The sequence below is a fragment of the Penaeus monodon genome, chromosome 3, assembly GCF_015228065.2.
Source record: "Penaeus monodon isolate SGIC_2016 chromosome 3, NSTDA_Pmon_1, whole genome shotgun sequence".
In the NCBI taxonomy this organism is placed as follows: domain Eukaryota; kingdom Metazoa; phylum Arthropoda; class Malacostraca; order Decapoda; family Penaeidae; genus Penaeus; species Penaeus monodon.
This window is the reverse complement of record NC_051388.1, coordinates 2,777,859-2,797,423: the sequence shown is the minus strand read 5'-3', so window position 1 is coordinate 2,797,423 and position 19,565 is coordinate 2,777,859. Positions and strand designations below refer to the sequence as shown.

At 36.7% G+C, this 19,565-nt stretch overlaps 2 protein-coding genes across 2 annotated transcripts; one reads left to right on the top strand and one right to left on the bottom strand.

The window, feature by feature from the left end:
• Positions 1 to 285: 285 nt before the first annotated feature.
• On the bottom strand, positions 286 to 11,303 carry LOC119590417 (39S ribosomal protein L38, mitochondrial-like). Its single transcript, XM_037939087.1, has 8 exons — positions 11,146 to 11,303; positions 8,125 to 8,286; positions 7,410 to 7,621; positions 6,759 to 6,877; positions 6,264 to 6,422; positions 1,475 to 1,611; positions 1,222 to 1,309; positions 286 to 901 (listed from the first exon to the last, which is right to left on the bottom strand). The coding sequence occupies exons 1-8, from the start codon at positions 11,276 to 11,278 to the stop codon at positions 673 to 675; spliced, it is 1,239 nt and encodes a 412-aa protein (XP_037795015.1). The 5' UTR covers positions 11,279 to 11,303; the 3' UTR covers positions 286 to 672.
• Positions 11,304 to 12,827: 1,524 nt separating this feature from the next.
• Positions 12,828 to 19,149, top strand: LOC119590406 (GPI mannosyltransferase 4-like). Its single transcript, XM_037939077.1, has 3 exons — positions 12,828 to 13,035; positions 15,213 to 15,331; positions 15,516 to 19,149. The coding sequence occupies exons 1-3, from the start codon at positions 12,950 to 12,952 to the stop codon at positions 17,480 to 17,482; spliced, it is 2,172 nt and encodes a 723-aa protein (XP_037795005.1). The 5' UTR covers positions 12,828 to 12,949; the 3' UTR covers positions 17,483 to 19,149.
• The last annotated feature ends 416 nt before the right edge of the window (positions 19,150 to 19,565 follow it).

Below are 19,565 nucleotides of genomic sequence, written 5' to 3'. Positions count from 1 at the left end.
GCATTAAATTTCCAATAAATAAATAGGCTTTTTGATGAAGGGGCTTAGTCTTTAATGCCCCTAATATGGGTAAAAACAATGAGCTGGGATTAAGGGGGGAGGGGAAGTAGTGTAAAACTAGTTTATTTTACTTCTTCATCTTTTATACTTGTGGTATACAGACATGGAAATTATAAACTCCAGAACCGCTCTTGGTTACCTTTACATTTGTCGTAGAGAACGGCGTATATGATTCCATACTTGATTCTACATTCCCTATGCAACTTCAGATAATAAAACAACGTATACTATTTAATGTTGTATTTTCATTAAATACAAAACAAATTTACAGAAAATAAATTTTAACCAAGGTTGCCTCACACTGCACCTGCAGGCAAATATCTACATAAATATATACAGAATCAAGAATAATTTAATTAAACTGCGACCAGGTTTAAACTGCAGAAGAAGAAACATTAAATTAATATCCAAAAGATCTAAAAAGGATATTATTTTTTTCATCTCCTGTCTGTAACCTTGTATAGATGGTAATACTTTATGGGCAAAAGCAGCAGTTTAAAATCTAGCCAGGCAACAACCCTTACAGTTTCAATCTATCTGAAGCAGAGAGATCACCATGCTCTTCCAAATCAAGTTAATATGAGATGTCCCCCCACTTTTTCCCCAACAACCCTATGCCTTGGGCCTGTTTGATCCCCTGTACAGATCATAATATTTCCCTGCCCCGATGCGTTCCCTCTTGATTTCCTTCTTCTCCCATGAAGTCAGTTTGGTGTCGATGGGCAGTGCGGCAGGGAAAGGGTGGACAGGTGGTTCGCGCTCCAGTGGGTTGATGCGTTTTAGCCGCTTCAGAAGGATCTCCTTGTTAATCTGCTTGGGGTCTCGATGCATATCCAGATATCTGTTAAAGATAATATATATATATAGATAGATATAAAGCAATCCATATATCTATGCTGTGAGAGAGATTGAGTTATAAATATAAAAACCCTACCTATTGCTGTATTCTGAATATGCTAGTAGCAACCTCGGATGTTGACACAGCAGAAAAATTTCAATAAATAAACAAATAAAATTTTCAAGCTTGTTTCGACTTCTAACCTTCAGGACAGAAGGCACTTGGAGGCATCATTCAAGATATGACTTGTTCATACCTCTAACTGTGCTTGAGAATATAATAAACCTCTTTATTTTTCAATAAATAATACCAAAAGGACTTGCCTATCGAACTGCCTCCTCAAAGGGAAGTGTTTCTGAGGAGCCATGTACATGTCCGGGAAGTCGTATTCATAGATAGGCTCTCTCATCTCTGGAAAGCATTAGTGAATATTTAATATAAATTCTTAAAAAGGTATAATGAATAACAGACAAAATATATAACCCACAATTAAGCAACAAATAAATACTCATAAATTATATAACTAAACTATCAACAATCAAGTAGGTATAACCAGAGACAAATTGCAAGACTCACGCAGTGTATTATGGAAAAAGTCTGTGAGGGAAGAGTCCCAGTCAGCCTGGAACCAAGCCAGGCCTGCAGGAGTCACCTCGTCCTGCATCTGGCGATAGAAGTCCAGCGTGGAGAATGACCGCTCCTTCAGTAATAAGCTGTAGAGGAGAAAATATGGCGCTTACAGAAAATGCCTTTTTTATATAATATATATATATATACATAATTGTTATACTGGTGAAGGAATACAAAATCCACAAATTACTAAATAAACTAAATTTGCATGGTCTTTTCTTCTCCCTCTTTCCTTTTCCTCTCCCTCCCCTTTTGTCTGTCCACTTATCCTAATCATTAACTCGTTTTTTTTATCCTCTTCACCACTATACTTTATTATGATTCTATATGACCTTTGATGTCTAGTACATTAAAACAAAGTAAACCATTAACCATTTTGGGAATCCACAAACAGTGCCTTATGAACCAAAAATACCTCCTTACCCAGGGGCTTCACCTCTAAACATCACCCTATCTCTGTATTTTCAATACATGCATACTGAACTGAAAAAATAGCTATAAAAGTAATCTGCAGGAAGTGAAGATAACTCTCACTCCTTAAAGTCTACTGATCTATGTCAGCCTGGCCCAGCCCCAAGGCCCAAGGATCACCCCTGACTTGGACCTCGGCTCTCACCTCAACTAATTTTGCAGGGTCTTTACTTCCCCCTCTTTCCTTTTCCTTCTCTTCATCCAAATTGTTAACTCTTATTTACCCTTTTTGCCACAATGCTTGACCATAAATGCTCTGTGACCCTTTGATGTCTGGTACATTTGTATGGTTTGACAATGACCATTCAGGAAATCCACAAACATTGCCTTATTGAACCCCCCCCAAAAAAATCCTTAATTGAGGACTTTGCCTACTACTATATTTTGCATAGCTGCTAATGACCTGAGATGTTGACATGGCAGAAAATTTTCTATAAATAAAGATCCTGGCCAAGTCCACTACTAGCACCTTTGTCCTAACACCCCTGTCCAAAGTAAAACTTGCTGCACAGCTGACCATGCAGCTGTGGTCTCTTCACATAATTATGTAATACACAAAGTACAGTAACAAGAAAAATAAATTTTCTGGCAAGTTGGTGTCTATAAAAATGTCACTCAGCAAAATTGGAGTTCAAAAGTCAGAAAGCAAGGGTGAACTCAGAAGTGGAAAATCAAAACCACACACTCCCTATGTTCATTTGGGCAAAGCACAAAATCAAGTGAACAGTCAACCTGACAAGGTGTTGCATGACAAACAAGGAGGGTTAAATATGGTTCTCTTCATCTTGTGGCCTGCAACATAAATTTCATTTTACCTTTCTATCTTTGTTAGTCATTAATGTGTGATATAGAAATTGTCTACATGTCAATCAGGCATATAATTCCTCTCTTGACAAGTCTCAGCAGTAAAGGCACACTTTGTTTATGATAATCAGCTGACACGGTGAATGGGGCAGGACGGAATATACCGTGGAAAGCTCAAGTAACACATAGAATGACTTCAGTGAAGTAGTATCAGTTTGTATTCATTTACTATCATACACACTGCAGCAAACAGATTACCCAAAAAACTTGCTAACTGGTAGAGAGACTTTTCTGTAAATCTCACAGTTCAAATACCTTTACATCACTTTTATGGTCGCCCACTGATGTGTCCATCTGCGTGGACAGGACTTAAGAGTGAATAGCATTATCCATGTAGATGCCACAAAGTAGCCTAAACAAAATGAGTCCGGGAGCTGATGCCATTCTTTGGTTAGGGAATATTTGGCAGCTGGGTGAATTAGGTAACATTACAAATATCAGATTCCAATAACAGTACACAAGCCAAGATAACTTTCATCTAAATACGTTCAAAATGTTGGTAAATGTTGAAAATTATGAGAACTTGGTTTGAGTCTCACTTTTTCTGGTCTTACTACTATCAATATGGCTCTTGGCTCATTGTTTCAGTTTGAACATTACAAAAGGCTAAATTTGAAATTGGAATTTAGCCTGCACTCGACAGCTTTAACAAATGTTGGTGGAATTCTTCCATCTTCTTCTTTTAAGGATTAGTTCCTTTGCCGCCGTGGTCACAGCAGCACTTAATTGTGGTTTCATTGGAACTCTGGTGAGATAGGGTAGGTCCCAGTTCCTTTCCGAACGGAGAGCCCGGTGGTACCTTAGAGTAATATTCAACTTTATACAGGGCTTGGGACCAGCACTTGACTGGAGGCATTATGTTGCATGGCTGCAGGAGCCCCCAGTCGATCTTTGCCATGATGATTATTATGTTCTGACCCAAAATAGATGTTATTGCTGGTGATTTTATGATGTGTAATTATGACATGTAATCAGGTGATTTGTTTGTACCAGATTGCGTGATTATAATGTACTTTGTCCTGACTAGCTGGAAAATAGCAAGGGTTTTGATTGGTGAATTAGGTCCCATGGTGTGACCTGATTGGGTAGTGTTAGACAATCATCTGTATAAAAAGTCAGTCAAAGGCACATTCTAGCAGAATGATCACAGTCTCCCTTTCTCGCTCTTGCTCAAATCAGCAGCCATTGGCGTCCACTTCGACAGCTCCCCTGTCAGACTCAGGCTCCTCTGAGGATGACACTGGGAATGAAGTAATACCCAGTGATGAATCTGACTTAGAGTTGAAGGTACAACGTGAAGATGAGCCTGATTTTGTGTCGACACATGACACCACTTTGGACTTGACAGTGATGAGCCCCTCTCAGTACACATTTCCAAAAAGTGAAATAGTAATGCTCCCCATAGGCTAGATTTCAGGTGGAGTAGGAAAGAGAATGTGCCAAGGAAGCACTCTTTTAGCAGTAGCCCGGGCATCAAGGTAGCCTATGATGAGGATTCTGTGCCCCTAAATGTGTACAGGGAATTCATCACTGATGAGCTGATCACTTATACAGTGGAGGAAACAGGTTGATATGTATAGCTTTATCCACAGTATTGTTATATGCAGCTAGAAAAGGTGACTACTGCACCTACATAAACTAATTCATTTCATTAGCTTGCTTACAGACTCCCTCAGACTAATAAAGCAGACAGGAGGAGGTGGCACCAGTAATTTCTGTTGAGTTACACATCTGTCTCAGTCTGAGGTTATTGATGAGGATCAAATAGAAGCCACGCCTGGCCTTCTATTGGTCTCAGAGCCATGCTCGTTTTCCCCTCCACAATGCCTCGGGAAACTTTTGAACGATCTCCTAAAACCTGCACTTCATGGACAAGGAGGTGGATCACGACAACGAGGACAGGATTTGGAAACCGAGGCAAGTTGTGGAGATGTTCGGGGACCGTTTCAAGTCGGTCTTTGTCCCCAACCAGTGTATCTCCATTGTTGTGGAAGCTTCAGAGTCACCTCAGTTTCAACACCCACAACCCCAGCGGACAGACCAGATCAGGCATCAACAGCCTGTGTGCTGGATACACAGCTGTCCTCAGAACTTAAACAGGAAAGGACATCGCCATCCCAGAAGGCAGTAATGGACCTTAGGGATGCCAGAGACTTCTTTTGGAAGAGCTACCATGCGTACATTGACAACTGGTACACTTCTACACTTCCCTTTTTGTTTCATTTTCTCCAGTCCAAGAAAACAGGTGCTGTGGGGAAAGTCTGTGAGACTTATAAAATGTATATGACTATATATATAGTAATAAATGGTGATGTGTATGACTGTTTCTTGTTCTCCTTTTTGTAAATGAAAAGATAGTGAAGTCCACAATTTGACCTCTCATATAAAAAAACAAAGCTACTGCTCAGCATCATAAAGGTGCTAGATTTACTTCTGTTTTACTTTTTCTTTTCTTCTTTCTTCCAAATGTCGTATGAAAGAAAAAAAGAAGAAAAGAAAAAAAGAAAAAAAACAGCAGCAAACTACACAGATTGACCTCTCATACATAAAGCAAACCTACTTTTGAGCTTCAAAAAGGTGCTAGATTCACTTCCTTTTTCTTCTTTTTTCCCGTACAGAAGAAATAAGAAAAAAAATCTACAGTTTGATTTCTCATATGGACAAAACACTACCACTGAGCATCACAAAGGGCATTAAGGTTGCTGCTGTGCTTAATATTTTCCTCCATTTTGCAAATTTGGTCAAAAAGAAAAAAATGAGCTCTTATAAAAGAGAGAGAGAGAGAGAGAGAGAGAGAGAGAGAGAGAGAGAGAGAGAGAGAGAGAGAGAGAGAGAGAGAGAGAGAGAGAGAGAGAGAGAGAGTCAAAAAGTCAATGCCACTGGCTAATATGGACAATCTGGAAGTGCTACTGTATTTATTTATTTACTTATTTATTCAATGCAAAGGCAAAAGAATGCCTAGAACACACCATGTGAAATGTGCAATTTCTACACATTCCTCATATATAAAACACAACAATCCTACAAAACCTGTGACCGGATTCCTGCAAAACTGATGAGATTATCCCTGTGCGGCCATGCCACGTCAGAAAAAAATCCTGTAGCGAGAGCCCATGTAGCAATTAATTCCAAGAGGATAATTCTGGGGTCATTGGGTTAAATCTGCTTTTGCCTGGCATTTCTCCTCCTCTCCTCTTTTGGTGAAAGTTGAATTATCTAGGGTTAACTGCGGCTGGGAACACAGGATAGCTATGGCACACGAGTCTTTTACGGGTAAAAATATATAACTTACCTCTTTGTTTCTCTTTCTTCTTCGGTTTTCTACTTTCTCTTATGCCTTAATTACTTACTATAGATGCTTTCACTCATATTATCCCTTCAACAACATAAGAGAACTCACCAAGGCTGTTCCCTCTTGAACTCGGAGAAATCAATCCTCTTTTCCTGTTTGTACAGCACGAACACATATCTGTGGTAACCGGTGCCTCTTGGTGGGAAAGGCTGGAGGTAGTTGCATATGACCTCCCCCGTCTCTAGCTTCCCTCCTTGTATGTTGCCGCTGGAATATTTGAATTAGATGTTAGGAGAGAAGTGAAGGGGAAAACACAAAAACACCAGTAATTACACATGACATAAACTCTGAGGAAAATTTATAATGATTTAAAAAAAATAAATACGGAGTTGGAAATGTGACAGCTAAACATAAAAATATCTTATATATCTATCCACCTGCACTTTACTACAGTTTTAAATTGAATCATAGAAAAAAACTCAACCTAGTAATTTCCCCCAAAAATGCTAGAAACCAGTACACAAAGTAGGAATGAACAGCATCTGAACATTTTATTATCTAACCAGAATGGTCAAATGAGTAACCATTTAATAATTTACTTACACAAACCAGTGAAGACACTCTTTGTCGTTTTCATAGAGATTTCCGTCTGGGTTCGTCAAGATCAAGGTCCAGAGATCGTCCGGCGAACTCTCAAACTGAACCTTTGGCTCCGCTGCTGTCTGTGGACGTTGATGTTTATTATTTGCAACAAACTTTCAAAAGAAGCTAGAATATTCCTTATCTAAATATTTCATTCATGACTATACATAAATGTGAATTCAGAATTTCCCACAAAAACATTTCTCAGGATCTAAGAGGGTCAGTTAAATCATTCTTAGTTTGTTGGACAGATGAAAACTGACACAAGAAAAGAAAAGAAAAGAAAAGAAAAGAAAAGAAAAGAAAAGAAAAGAAAAGAAAAGAAAAGAAAAGAAAAGAAAAGAAAAGAAAAGAAAAGAAAAGAAAAGAAAAGAAAAGAAAAGAAAAGAAAAGAAAAGAAAAGAAAAAGAAAAAGAAAAAACAGGGAGTTAAGATATTCTGTATTAAAAATGGATTGGATGCTTAAAAAAAAAAAAAAAAAATCTACAAGGAAAACTTCCCACAAAACATACTATTCCTCAAATCAACATCAGTTTTACAAGCTTTAATTAACAACAGGAATAATTTAACATGCAAAAAATCACAGTCAGACACAGATAAATCAAATCAAACCTCTTTTGGCTTCAAGACATTGCCCCTATAGACAGGAGACTCTGTTTCTTCATCGTAGTCATAGCTGACGCTCAATGGGACACGAGGACAGAAGTACGCATATTTCCCAAAGAGATCTCCAAAGATTCCGTAGTGGTGCGCAAGAGCGGAAATGTGATGGGCAGCGCTCACTTTCTCCCAGCCACTGTTCACTGTATCCAGGTCCAAAGTCACTGGAATAAAGAGCAAAAAAAAATACAGTCAAAGATAAATAGATGCATTTGTAAATGTGTCTGAATGTCAAAATCCAAACCTAAAATATAACAAGAATTATTTATAAGTTAAAATGCTAGCAAGTTTATTGCATGTTAAAGTAATGCCGTCATCTGCTTTGACAGTCCACAAAATATCAAAGCAGATACAATGCAGAGGAGAGAGAATTATCAGTTTTATAACTACATTAGAGAAGCAGAAAACTTGTGATAAAAAGAAAATCCAGAAAAGAAATACAGTAATCAATAATACTCCAACTGCTATAGTATCTACCATATCAAAAATATTTTAAAAATCTAACTGAGGAGACATTCTTTTTTCTTCAGTAAAAATACATTATAATAGTAAAAATACTCATAAAATCATACAAGGTCATGTTTTCACACAAATAGATACAATGCTAATGCCAATGGCTGTAACTCTCAACGTTAAATAATCTGTGACAAAAAGACAGCAGACTTACATGCATTTTTTCGTGCTTCCTTCTCTAACTCTGCGTTGTGTCTGAGGGCCTTGACGTGCTCCAATCGCTGACTGAGCTGGGCCTTGCGAGAGGGTTTTCTCTCCGGAAAACCTATGTCCACTGGTGTGTACAGCTCTGGATCTTCCCTTGTGTGGTCTAGCTCTGGAAATTAAAATGAATATATAACACTGATCCCTAATCTATTCTAATGATTAAATTTACATAAACTACATCCATTTTGATACATTCAATTTTAATGCATGTAAAATTTGAGTAGGTCATGAGCAAAAGTATAATATTCATATAAATATCACATGTAATAGAAAAATTCTTTATTATGTAGCTTATCATACATATTTGATATATTCATACAATTTTCTTGCTATAGACAATAATATAATTATATATGACGACAAAAAAGAAAAGAAAAGAAGAAGAAGAAGAAGAAGAAGACGAAGACGAAGACGAAGACGAAGACGAAGACGAAGACGAAGACGAAGACGAAGAAGAAGAAGAAGAAGAAGAAGAAGAAGAAGAAGAAGAAGAAGAAGAAGAAGAAGAAGAAGAAGAAGAAGAAGAAGAAGAAAATGGGATTTCACATAATCCACATCCCCTATGGTAATTGTACAATGCCCTCTAACCAATAAACCAACCTAATTTTAACCCCAGGGATTTATACATTATGATCTTTATATTCCCTAGCCAGGGGGCTCTATGGCATTTGGGGCAATTGATGGTCTCAGATATCAGGTTGAGGTAGATACTAATGTCTCTTTGTTCTGTATATCCACTATATGGCTTTAACCCTTTCCCGATGGGTAGTAATCATAGTGGCCTGGGCCCCGCTGCCGGGGGCTCATATTGTCACCCTAGCATGCGCAACCGCTCATGCCCAATACCAGCATCCCTTGCCTTTTCTTCGTAATACTAAGAGCCTATGTTGTATTTTCAGTATTATTATTTTCTAAGGTCTCTATTTGCCATATTTCCTGATAAATCAAGACTGTAGGATATTTTTGTTGTTATATAGACTCCATAGTTGATCATTATTCACTCTATAGTCTGAATAAAATAAGCAGTGTGTGGCATCATGGAGTTGAAACCATAGTTTTTTTTTTTTTTTTTTTTTTTTTCAAGTTATTTTATAAGATAAACTTTAGTTTCAACAGGTTCATGCCATCACTTCCATATAGATATAATTTCATGTTGGGTGTTTTTATAAATACGTGATTTTCTTTTTTACCAAAATGCATATCGGTATTTTCACATGGTTTTACATCATCACTTCATGAATACAATATAATATCTCTGGCCAATGTAGTCGATTACCAATGTAATTTTTTTTATGCTAACCTTGGAAGCCCAAGAAGCCTTTATGAAATGCATAGTATAGGAAAAATGAGAAAGTGTTAAAAGCTACTTAATCACATTTTCAGTGTCAAAAAAATAATATTTTGCCATAATTGTAACAAAAAAAAAAAAAAAAAAAAAAAAAAAAAAAAAAAAAAAAAAAAAAAAAAAAACTCATGGCATGGCCATACATACACCATGGCATGTACGTACATGCCACCGGCAGATAGTCCAGGCATGCCATGGCATGTACATACATGCCACCCATCGGGAAAGGGTTAAAAATGACCCAGAATTGTTGCAACACACTTAAAATGAAACATTTACCGGTGTTTCTCAATGAATGGTGTCACATGGCCTTCAAATTTCCCGGTGGCAAAACGCACATGTGCAGAAGTTATTGTACAAAATTGTAAATAATTACCAAATCATGTAAAAGAAGTATACTGAGAGTAAAAGAATTCATTAACCTGTTATCCGGTTGTCAAAATCTCTGAGAGCAAATAAACTCTGGTGATATCTGGCAACAGCCATACAGTGGGCGCGGGAGTCCGCTGCGTGAAGCCGATCGTCCCGCTCCACGCGCTCTGGCGCGTTGCCGCACGAACAAACTTACCCCGCCAAAAGAGCGGCTTGCTATGACGTGTCAACACGTCACCCGGCAATAACAGGTTAAATATGTGAATTCGGAAAAACAAACACTAGTAATTACAAAATCATTCTCACAAGTGCATAGCAGTACAAGGACTACTTCATAGATCGCAGTAATGAGTTGCACGTCACCTCTGTTTTGGTCCTCAGAAGGTAAACATGGATGGGGAACTAGTCTCAGAGCGGAGCTATGCAAGGCCTATTTTCATCATTTCCTGGTAAATATAAGGCTGCTGCAGATTTACCTGTACTGCTTCCTACTCTATCTTTTTATGCTCTACAAGAGGGCAGTGTCCATTTTCCTCTATCTCCGTGTGTTGCTCCCGGTAACATTAACCCTAAGCACATGGTTTGTAGGTTCATTGGCCTTTGACAGAGTGCAGAACACTGATGCTTCAGCAACTGCTTAACAGTGATTCAAAAATTGAGACTGTAATCCATCCATTGTAGAAAATGGTAATCACATCAACAAGATCAGCCTCAAAACTCACAAAGTGCATTCAGAAGATTTACCTTTGTTTTTTCTAATAACTGATGATGATGATTATGTAAAATCAGTAATATAAGACTATACACTCATCAACCAGAGAGAGAAAAAAAAATTGGAAGAAATTATAATTAGAAACTATTATATCATAACAACAACCTCAGACTAAAATAATCTATACTACAAAAAATATAAATTCTGGAATTCACATCCATCAGTTAATATATCAGACATCCTTATGACGTGACAAAAAATATAAATAAATAAGTAAATAAATATAAATAACTGTAATTGCAACAGTAACTTCTGCAATAACAAAACATTTCCGAATGTCTTGCATAAATCGACAGACCTTCACGCATCAATAGGACATTGTAAAAATATATCACCACGGTTTAAAGAAGCATCTCTCTTTCAAACATGATAAATAAACCACAAGAAATATAAGCAAAACGTAAATAAATACTAATCCACGCCGGTTAAACTCCTCTCCATTTCAGCCTCAAAAACAATAAGAATCACCCTTATCTTACCTTCTAATCTTTCCTCAAGGGAAGGGTAAATATTAACTTTTATCTTCCTCGTCCAAACAGATCTTGTTAGTTGTAAATTTAAGGCTTTTTGAGTGGTCGAAGCCAGCCGACACCACACTGAAGGGGCAGACATGTTTACTTTTTTGGTGGGGGAGACGAGCGCAAAAGAATTAATTCTGTTATTATATATATATATATATATATATATATATATATATATATATATATATATATATATATATATATATATATATATATATATATATTTTTTTTTTTTTTTTTTTTTATTAATCTCAACTGATATCAAAATCATCTTTATTGGAATTTTTAATTTATTATCCTAATTAACAACGCCAGCGTCATGATTTTTCTGTTATTTTTATTATTAATTTCTGCTTATTATTTTGTTATTCTTTCATGGTTATTATCATCATTATCATTTACTGTCATTAGTACCATTGTTATTATTATTATTATTATTATTATTATTATTATTATTATTATTATTATTATTATTATTATTATTATTATTATTATTAATAATATTATTATCATCATTATTATTATTATTATTATTATTATTATTATTATTATTATTATTATTATTATTATTATTATTATTATTATTATTATTATTAAAATCATAATAAATAAATACTATTATCACTGACATTAGTATCACCATTGTTATTATCATTATTACTATTACTTTTGATATTCTAATTCATACATTTTATTGTTATTGTTATTAATATTTATATATATATCACATCGTTATAGACAGACAGACAGACATATATTAATTTTTATTATATTAATAGACAGTCAGCCAGAAAGACAGACAAACAGATAAACAAATAAATAGACAGATAAATAAATAAACAAAGGATGTAGGAAAGGAATACAGAATGAAGGAAAGAAGGGAAGGGAGAAAGAATGAAAGAGGATGGAGAGAGACCGAAATAAATAGAGAGATGAATAGATAGATAAGTAAATAGATATATTAGTAAATAAATGAACACATAAATAAGTAAAGAAAATAAATAGATAAACAAAGAAAGAAGGAAACGGAGGAAAAGGGAAGAAAAAAGAAAGAAAGACAGAAAGGCAGACAGGCCTTAAGTGGATCCTAATGATCGCGACGAAGTTCCAAATGAATAACTATATATAAATAAGAAAAAAAAGGAAGAAAAGGACCAAGAATGGAAGAAAAAAGAGAAAGAGAACAAAAAAATGAAAGAAAAATAAATAAAAGAAAGAAAGAAATAAAAGAAAGAAAGAAAGCAAGAGGGAGGCAGAGAGACAGAGGCAGACAGACCTTAAGTGGACCCTAATCATCGCGACGCCGTTCCCTTCCCCAAATAAACAGACAACTAAACAAATAAAGAACAACGAAATAAAGAAAAAAGAGACACAAAAATGAAAAAATAGAAGAAAGAAAGCAAGAGAGAGAGAGAGAGAGAGAGAGAGAGAGAGAGAGAGAGAGAGAGAGAGAGAGAGAGAGAGAGAGAGAGAGAGAGAGAGAGAGAGAGAGAGAGAGAGAGAGAGAGAGAGAGAGAGAGAGAGAGAGAGAGAGAGAGAGAGAGAGAGAGAGAGAGAGAGAGAGAGAGAGAGAGAGAGAGAGAGAGACCTTAAATGGATCCTAATTATCGCCACGTCGTTCCCTTCCCCCAACCGCCCGAATTGCTCAGACCAAAACAAACCGAGGGAGAGCTTGACACCCCTCGCATCAGCCTCCCATTTAGAGCTCATTTTCGACTTTTTTCTCCATTTACAAGACGTTTTTCTGTCAATTTTATTAACAATGGAATGCCGAAAGAGGTCTAAGAGTCGGGCTTCGGCTTACGAGGGCTTCAAATCAGCCGAGAGGAGGGCACTGAAGCCTGCTAAGTTAGTATTGTGGGTCTTGTTGTTATCGTAGAAGGAATGAAATAATGTGTATATAAAAGCCTAAAACCCTATAAGAGAAAAGAAGAAGAAGGCATTAAGGTTCATATAGTGGTTCAGAATGTAGTCAGTGGGATTATCTGTGCATTACACTTTGAAGTATGGAAGTGATTTAAGGATTTTTTTATATTATGTGGTGTTTTACTGTCCCCTTGTCAAACCTATGTTTGTATGTATATGTATGTTTGTATTGTGTTTAGGGCTCTGTGATGTACTTTTTTGTGGTGTCATTACATGGAATATTGATTAATTCAGTTATAATCTTTTTAAAGTATGGAAACAGATTAGGATTTTTTTATGTGATGTCTCACTATCACCTTGTCAAACCTTAATTATCATACCTACAATTTATAGGAATAAATCATGATTATGCAGAAGTATTGGTGACTATTTAAGAAGAAATGCTGCAGTGAGAGCCAAAAGAATCAGTTTCCTTTATGACATTTACATGAATACAGAGAAGCTGAAGAATGGTCTTTATGGTAAAGGACTTGTATTTTGCAATAATGGCAATTGAAGAATATACTTACCGATACTTTAGGAAGAATTCAATTAGTGCTATGCATGTGTGTAAAATATGCAAATACTGATGACAAGCAGTTTCTCATGAGCTAGAAAACTTACCAGAATAATTTCTCGAAGATTTATGATATGTTTGACCACACATGTAATTCACCAGTATGTTGTAATACTGACCTGGCATGTATAATTTGATATTATATTATGATATTCCTCTTAAATGTTCCTTCTTAACCCATTTCTGACGGGTAGTATTCATAGAGGCCCGGGACTCACTGCCAGGGGCTTATATCGTCGCCCGATCATGTGCGACCACTCATGCCAAATACCAGCATCTCATGCTGTTTCTTCATATTACCACGAAGATATGTTGTATTTTCAGTTTTCATTATTTTCCTAAAGTCTCTACTTGCCATACTTCCTGATAAATCGAGTCTGAAGGATACGTTTGTTGTTATATAGACTCCATAGTTGATCATTATTCAGTATATATTCCGAATAAAATAAGCAGTGTGTGGCATCATGGAGTTGAAATTGTCGTTTTTTTTTTTTTTTGTTTTTTGTTTTTTTTTTTTTTTGTTTTTTTTTTTTTTTTTTTTTTTTTTTTTTTTTTTTGTTGCATGGTAAAAATGAGAAAGTGTTAAAACCGAATAATCACACTTTCAGTGGCAGAAAAATAATCTTTTGCCGTGATTGTAACAAAAAAAACCTCATGGCATGTTCATAGATACACCATGGCATGTCCGTACATGCCCCCGGCAGATGGTCCCGCCATGCCATGGCATGTGCGTACATGCCACCCGTTGGCAATGGGTTAAAATGTCAGATTAGGTAGTTCCACATTACTCTGAAGCCAAGTCCCACACTTGTGGGGCCTCTACAGCTCTGGCGTTTCCTCTTTCACATATACACTGGCAAGATAGAGTGTGGAGAGAGTCCTTATTTGATGGGAAGCTCTGTCATGCCAGAATATAAATGAATATTTATTGGCTTTGTTGAAGTGCAGATGGTACAGAGGCCATAACATTTGCCACAGGTGTATATTTGAAAAAGCAATTGTGGGCTTATCTTGAGTTTATGCAGAGTATTGTCAGTATGTAATGGTCCTTTTTTTATGTGTTCTTTGTGGCCAGTAGCATTTTCTATTTCTGAGTGATCCCATTTTAATATTTAGGCCTACCCTTGATAGGTCATTGACAGATTGTGATATTTTTTCTTACTCTTCTGAGTAAACTTTGTTTCACTCAGAAGATTAATTATTAACAGCGGAAGTTTTAGGAAAGACTGCACCTTCCAGTGACAGAAGCTTTACAAATCAAAAAATATTTAAAACATTTTAAAAGATTTCTATGTTTTCCATCAAGTCACATGAATTTTCCATGGTTGAAGACCCAAGACACTTATACTCTATCTCTAATTCTCCCTTTTGTTCTCAGTTTCCTTCACATCTGGTTCCTTTCCTTCGTCCCCTGCCTCCTTTGCCTTGTTTGTCTTCCCTCTTCCCCTTTAGACTTTAGTGTTTTTAGTATCTTTTTTTGGACTAGTATTAGGGAATGCTAGTATTTATATATAGTAAATATATATATTTCTTTTTTTTCTAGAATTTCAGACAGTTCCATCTTCTGGTGGATGCTGGCTGCGGCTCGGTTGTATCTGGCATCTGTGCAGACAGGTTACATTCATCCTGATGAATTTCACCAAAGTGTACAGGTCATGGCTCGTAAGTATTGTGTTATTTGGGGTTGTTTGGGGCGGAGGGATGTTTGTCTAGTGGACTTTGCTACTTTTATTGTAGAAATAAGAATCTTCATGCTTGGATACATGCAAATGTATACAAAACACACACACACACACATGGACAAACTTTTTTGTAGATTTTGACCCCAGTCTCTCTCTCCCTGCAGGTGATGTGCTTGACATAGATGCACAGAAGCCATGGGAATTCCACACTTCAACCCCCATCCGGTCAGTCGCCTTCTCTGCCATTGTGTCTCTGCCATACTTGGTCATCCGATATGTGACCATCGTGGCCTCGTATTTTGAAATTGAGATCTTGACTCCGCGAATACTGCTTGTAGCCCCTCGGATTTACATGACTCTGCTGTCATTTGTCGCAGATTTCTGTGTTTACAAGATAGCCAGGATGTGCTATATTCGGCCATGGCAGTGTGTTGAAGTGTTTGCCAGTTCGTACATCATGCTTGTGTATGCAACAAGGACATTTTCCAACTCACTAGAGCTGATTCTCATTGCCATCTTGTACTGGAGAGTATGTGAGTCCATGGTGGAGAGTGGTAAGGTTATGAGGCAGGAGAATATGCTGAAGGACTTGTATGAGACAGCGGACTCCATGCAGGAAAAGGTGAAGTTGACGCGCATGAAGAACAAGCTCCCACCTTACAACTTTAAGGACAGTGCCATCATATCAGCAGTTGTGACCTTGGGTGTGTTCATCCGACCGACGTTCCTGGCCTTTTCCTTTGTTCCTGTGGCCTATTGGCTCCAGAGGGGCGTTGTCACGAAGGAAGTGGACTTCTCGTACTTCCACCTGCGTTGTATGAGCCTGCTGCCAGGTGTTATGATAGTTTTCCTAACTTGCATGCTGGCTGACTCCTTCTACTACGGCTCTCTCACCTTCACAGAGCTCGTCTTCTGGAATGTGACAAGCAACTCCTTCACAGTGACACCCATCAATTTTCTCATGTACAACATTAAGCAAGAGAACCTAGCCACTCATGGACTTCACCCACAGTACCTTCACTTGGTGGTCAATCTGCCTATTCTGCATGGTGTTCTTGGGGTCCTTGGGCTGTGGTCAGTGTCCAAGTATGCAGCCAACTTATGCCTCAACAAGATTTCAAAGAAGCCCAAGGTGTACAGCGTGGCCACGATGCTGCTCTTGAGCTTCATCGTCCCTGTTATGGCTCTCTCGCTGATCCCACACCAAGAGCCGAGGTTCCTGTTGCCAACTCTGATTCCACTGGTCATCCTGCATGCTGATGACATCTTCCTTTACTCGCCGAGCAGAAGGAGGCTCACCAAGCATTTTATCTTTGCCATGTGGCATGTGTGGAACATCTTCTGTGTCATTGTGTTTGGTTTCCTTCACCAGGGAGGTGTGACAAAGACCATGTTCAAGGTGCATGAGCACATCCTGGAGCGGCCTGCGCACACAAACATGCACATTGTCTTCTCAAATATGTATACTCCGCCTACGTTCTTGCTCCTACGACGTGTGAATGTCATTGCCAAGACTGAGGAAGGGCGCAAGTACAGGATTCCCAAATCAGTGTTCACTTACAATGCAGGTGGCTCTCGCAGTGTGAATGACTTGCACGAGATCGCTGCAGAGGTCTATGGTGAAGCCATCACTAACTCTACCAATGAGGCAGATGTCTTGTTGTGCCTTCCTGCCAGCCTCACCCAAGAACTGTTTCGATCGAAGCCTGAAAACGTGTCTCTAATTCGCTTGCAGAGAGTCCGAGGCCACCTCACTCTGGAGGACCCACCTGACCTTAGCCTTAAGGATGCCAACTTCACCCGGTCATGTGGCCAGCTCTGCCAGTTCCTTAACCGTCTGGACCAGTTCAGCATCGACATCATCCGGATAAAATTTGACTCGGACTTTATGAAGCCCAAGAATCGGCTGTCAAAGGACCTGACCATGGATGTCGACACTCCTACATCCCCTCTTGATGAAGAAGAAGTGTGCAAGGAGGAGGAAGAGGAGGAGGTGGGGAAGCTGGAGGAGGAGGAAGAAGCGGGGAAGATAGAGGAGGAGGAGGAAGCAACAGCAGCAGCAACAGAGGATGAGGAGGAATTCCAGGAATTTGAAGAATTTGATGAAGAAGAGGATGATTGGCCACTTTGAGAATAGGTCCAGTGATGTAGAAAGACATTTTAGACAGTTTTATGCAAGACAAAAATGGAGAATAGAGATTCCACTGCAGAACTCAAAATTAATCATTCCAACTCATCTTGTATTTTGTTGATTAATAATTTTTATCAAATGCAATCCAGAATTTAGTATACATAAAGTTTAATTGCTATGTACCAAAGAAAGCAATATGACATTATTATGCACAACACAGGCTTCACAAAATCCAAGTGAAATGAACAGACGACTTCAGAAATAAACAGTATCTGAACCTTGGTCGGAAGGCTTTAAAATACACCAAAGATTCTAATGATGACAATGACAGCACAACGTCAGCACAAATATCAGCTACTTGTAACCTGTAATAACAAAGCTTACAACCTAATATGTAACTTGATGTTACTTAATAATGTATAGTCCTGCCAGTTATCTGTGCTTGTGTCAGTTATGTGTATGTATGTCATTTCTGTCCTGACATCCATAATGGTAATGTTGAAGACTCAGAGAGTGAAGTTCTTTTCAAATGTGAGCTTAGATATTAATGCTTCGTTTAACATAATCTCTTCTCAAATATTCCATGTCATTTTCCTGTGTAATGGAAGATGAGTGCTTTTTTAAAGGATTTTGCAATTTTAACAAATATACAGATATTCAGTTTGTTATTCAAGAGCATAATGATTTGCTTGTTAGGTTTAAGTATAAACACTGCATGTCTCATTTCCAAATATTCATTGTGGACATCTGATTTTTTGTTTTCTAGAGGGATAAAGTATTGTGTGTGACAATTCACATGTTATTTCCTACTATGTGAGGGAGTTCAGACTTTGCAGTGATATATTTTGGTAAGGCTATCATGTCTTCAAAAGGTATCATCTTGTGCCAGCTTAGATAAAGTCTAGTCAGTATTTGACTGTATTTGGATAAGTTGACAGTCGTTTGTACTGTACAGGATATTTTTAAGGCCAGTAAATGTGTGGATTTGTGATGGTCTGACAAGTATGTTTATTGCAATATGAATGTGCTTATAAATATGAATATTAATATGCTCACAACTGTCAGTGCAAATATGATATTCCAGTGTGTATGTGGACAACCCTTTGAGTACAGATCATACCTTCCATTGGTCTCAGAAATTCTTCAGATTTACTTTATCTGTGTATGTAAGAAAAGAAATGTGGAGGTTACACTTTTTTTATTTAAAATTATTTAAAATTGTTTCATTGGTTAACAGATTGGGAGATATCTTTTCTCTCTTTTAAATTCTGTAAACTTGGTATATGATGTTGAATTGTTAATATTAACATGATACATGTATGACAACATGTATTTGTAAATGGGAATATTGGGGAATGTGCAGTTGCACATATATGGTCTAATTTATATTTATATGCATATTTATATTTATATGCACATATATATGCACACACATAAGAAGTGAATGTATGTATATTTCTAGTCAAGATGAGCAGCTTTTTCAAGGTCATATCTGCTGTTACAGAAAGTGTCAAAGGCATGGTTGTTATGTGATTTTTGTATGCCTTTTCTTATTTAGGTTTAGGAATAAGCAAGTATTGATGTCTGATATGTGGTTCATTTGTGTTAACAGAAACACACACAAATGCATATTCAGATGGACATACCATGACATACACACATGCAATGCATATATATATATATATATATATATATATATATAAAATATATATATATATATATATATATATATATATATATATATAAATATATATATATATATATATATATATATATATATATATATATATATAAATATATATATATATATATATATATATATATATATATATATATATATATATACATATATATACATATATATATACACATACACATACACATACATACATACACATACACATCACATACACATACACATACACATACACATACACATACACATATACATATACGTATACATATACGTATATGTATATATATGTATATATATGTATATGTATATATGTATATATATGTATATATATATATATATGTATATGTATATGTATATGTATATGTATATGTATATGTATATGTATAT

Bases quoted from the DNA above. Each gene is read 5' to 3' on its own strand.
- LOC119590417 (XM_037939087.1), bottom strand. From the start codon at position 11,278: ATGTCTGCCCCTTCAGTGTGGTGTCGGCTGGCTTCGACCACTCAAAAA. The intron at 1,310-1,474 runs GTGAGTCTTGCA...AATGCTTTCCAG, and splicing joins CTTTTTCCATAATACACTGC to AGATGAGAGAGCCTATCTAT. The intron at 902-1,221 runs GCAAGTCCTTTT...TATCTTTAACAG, and splicing joins TTGAGGAGGCAGTTCGATAG to ATATCTGGATATGCATCGAG.
- LOC119590406 (XM_037939077.1), top strand. From the start codon at position 12,950: ATGGAATGCCGAAAGAGGTCTAAGAGTCGGGCTTCGGCTTACGAGGGC. The intron at 13,036-15,212 runs GTTAGTATTGTG...TTTTTTTTCTAG, and splicing joins AGGGCACTGAAGCCTGCTAA to AATTTCAGACAGTTCCATCT. The intron at 15,332-15,515 runs GTAAGTATTGTG...CTCTCCCTGCAG, and splicing joins AAGTGTACAGGTCATGGCTC to GTGATGTGCTTGACATAGAT.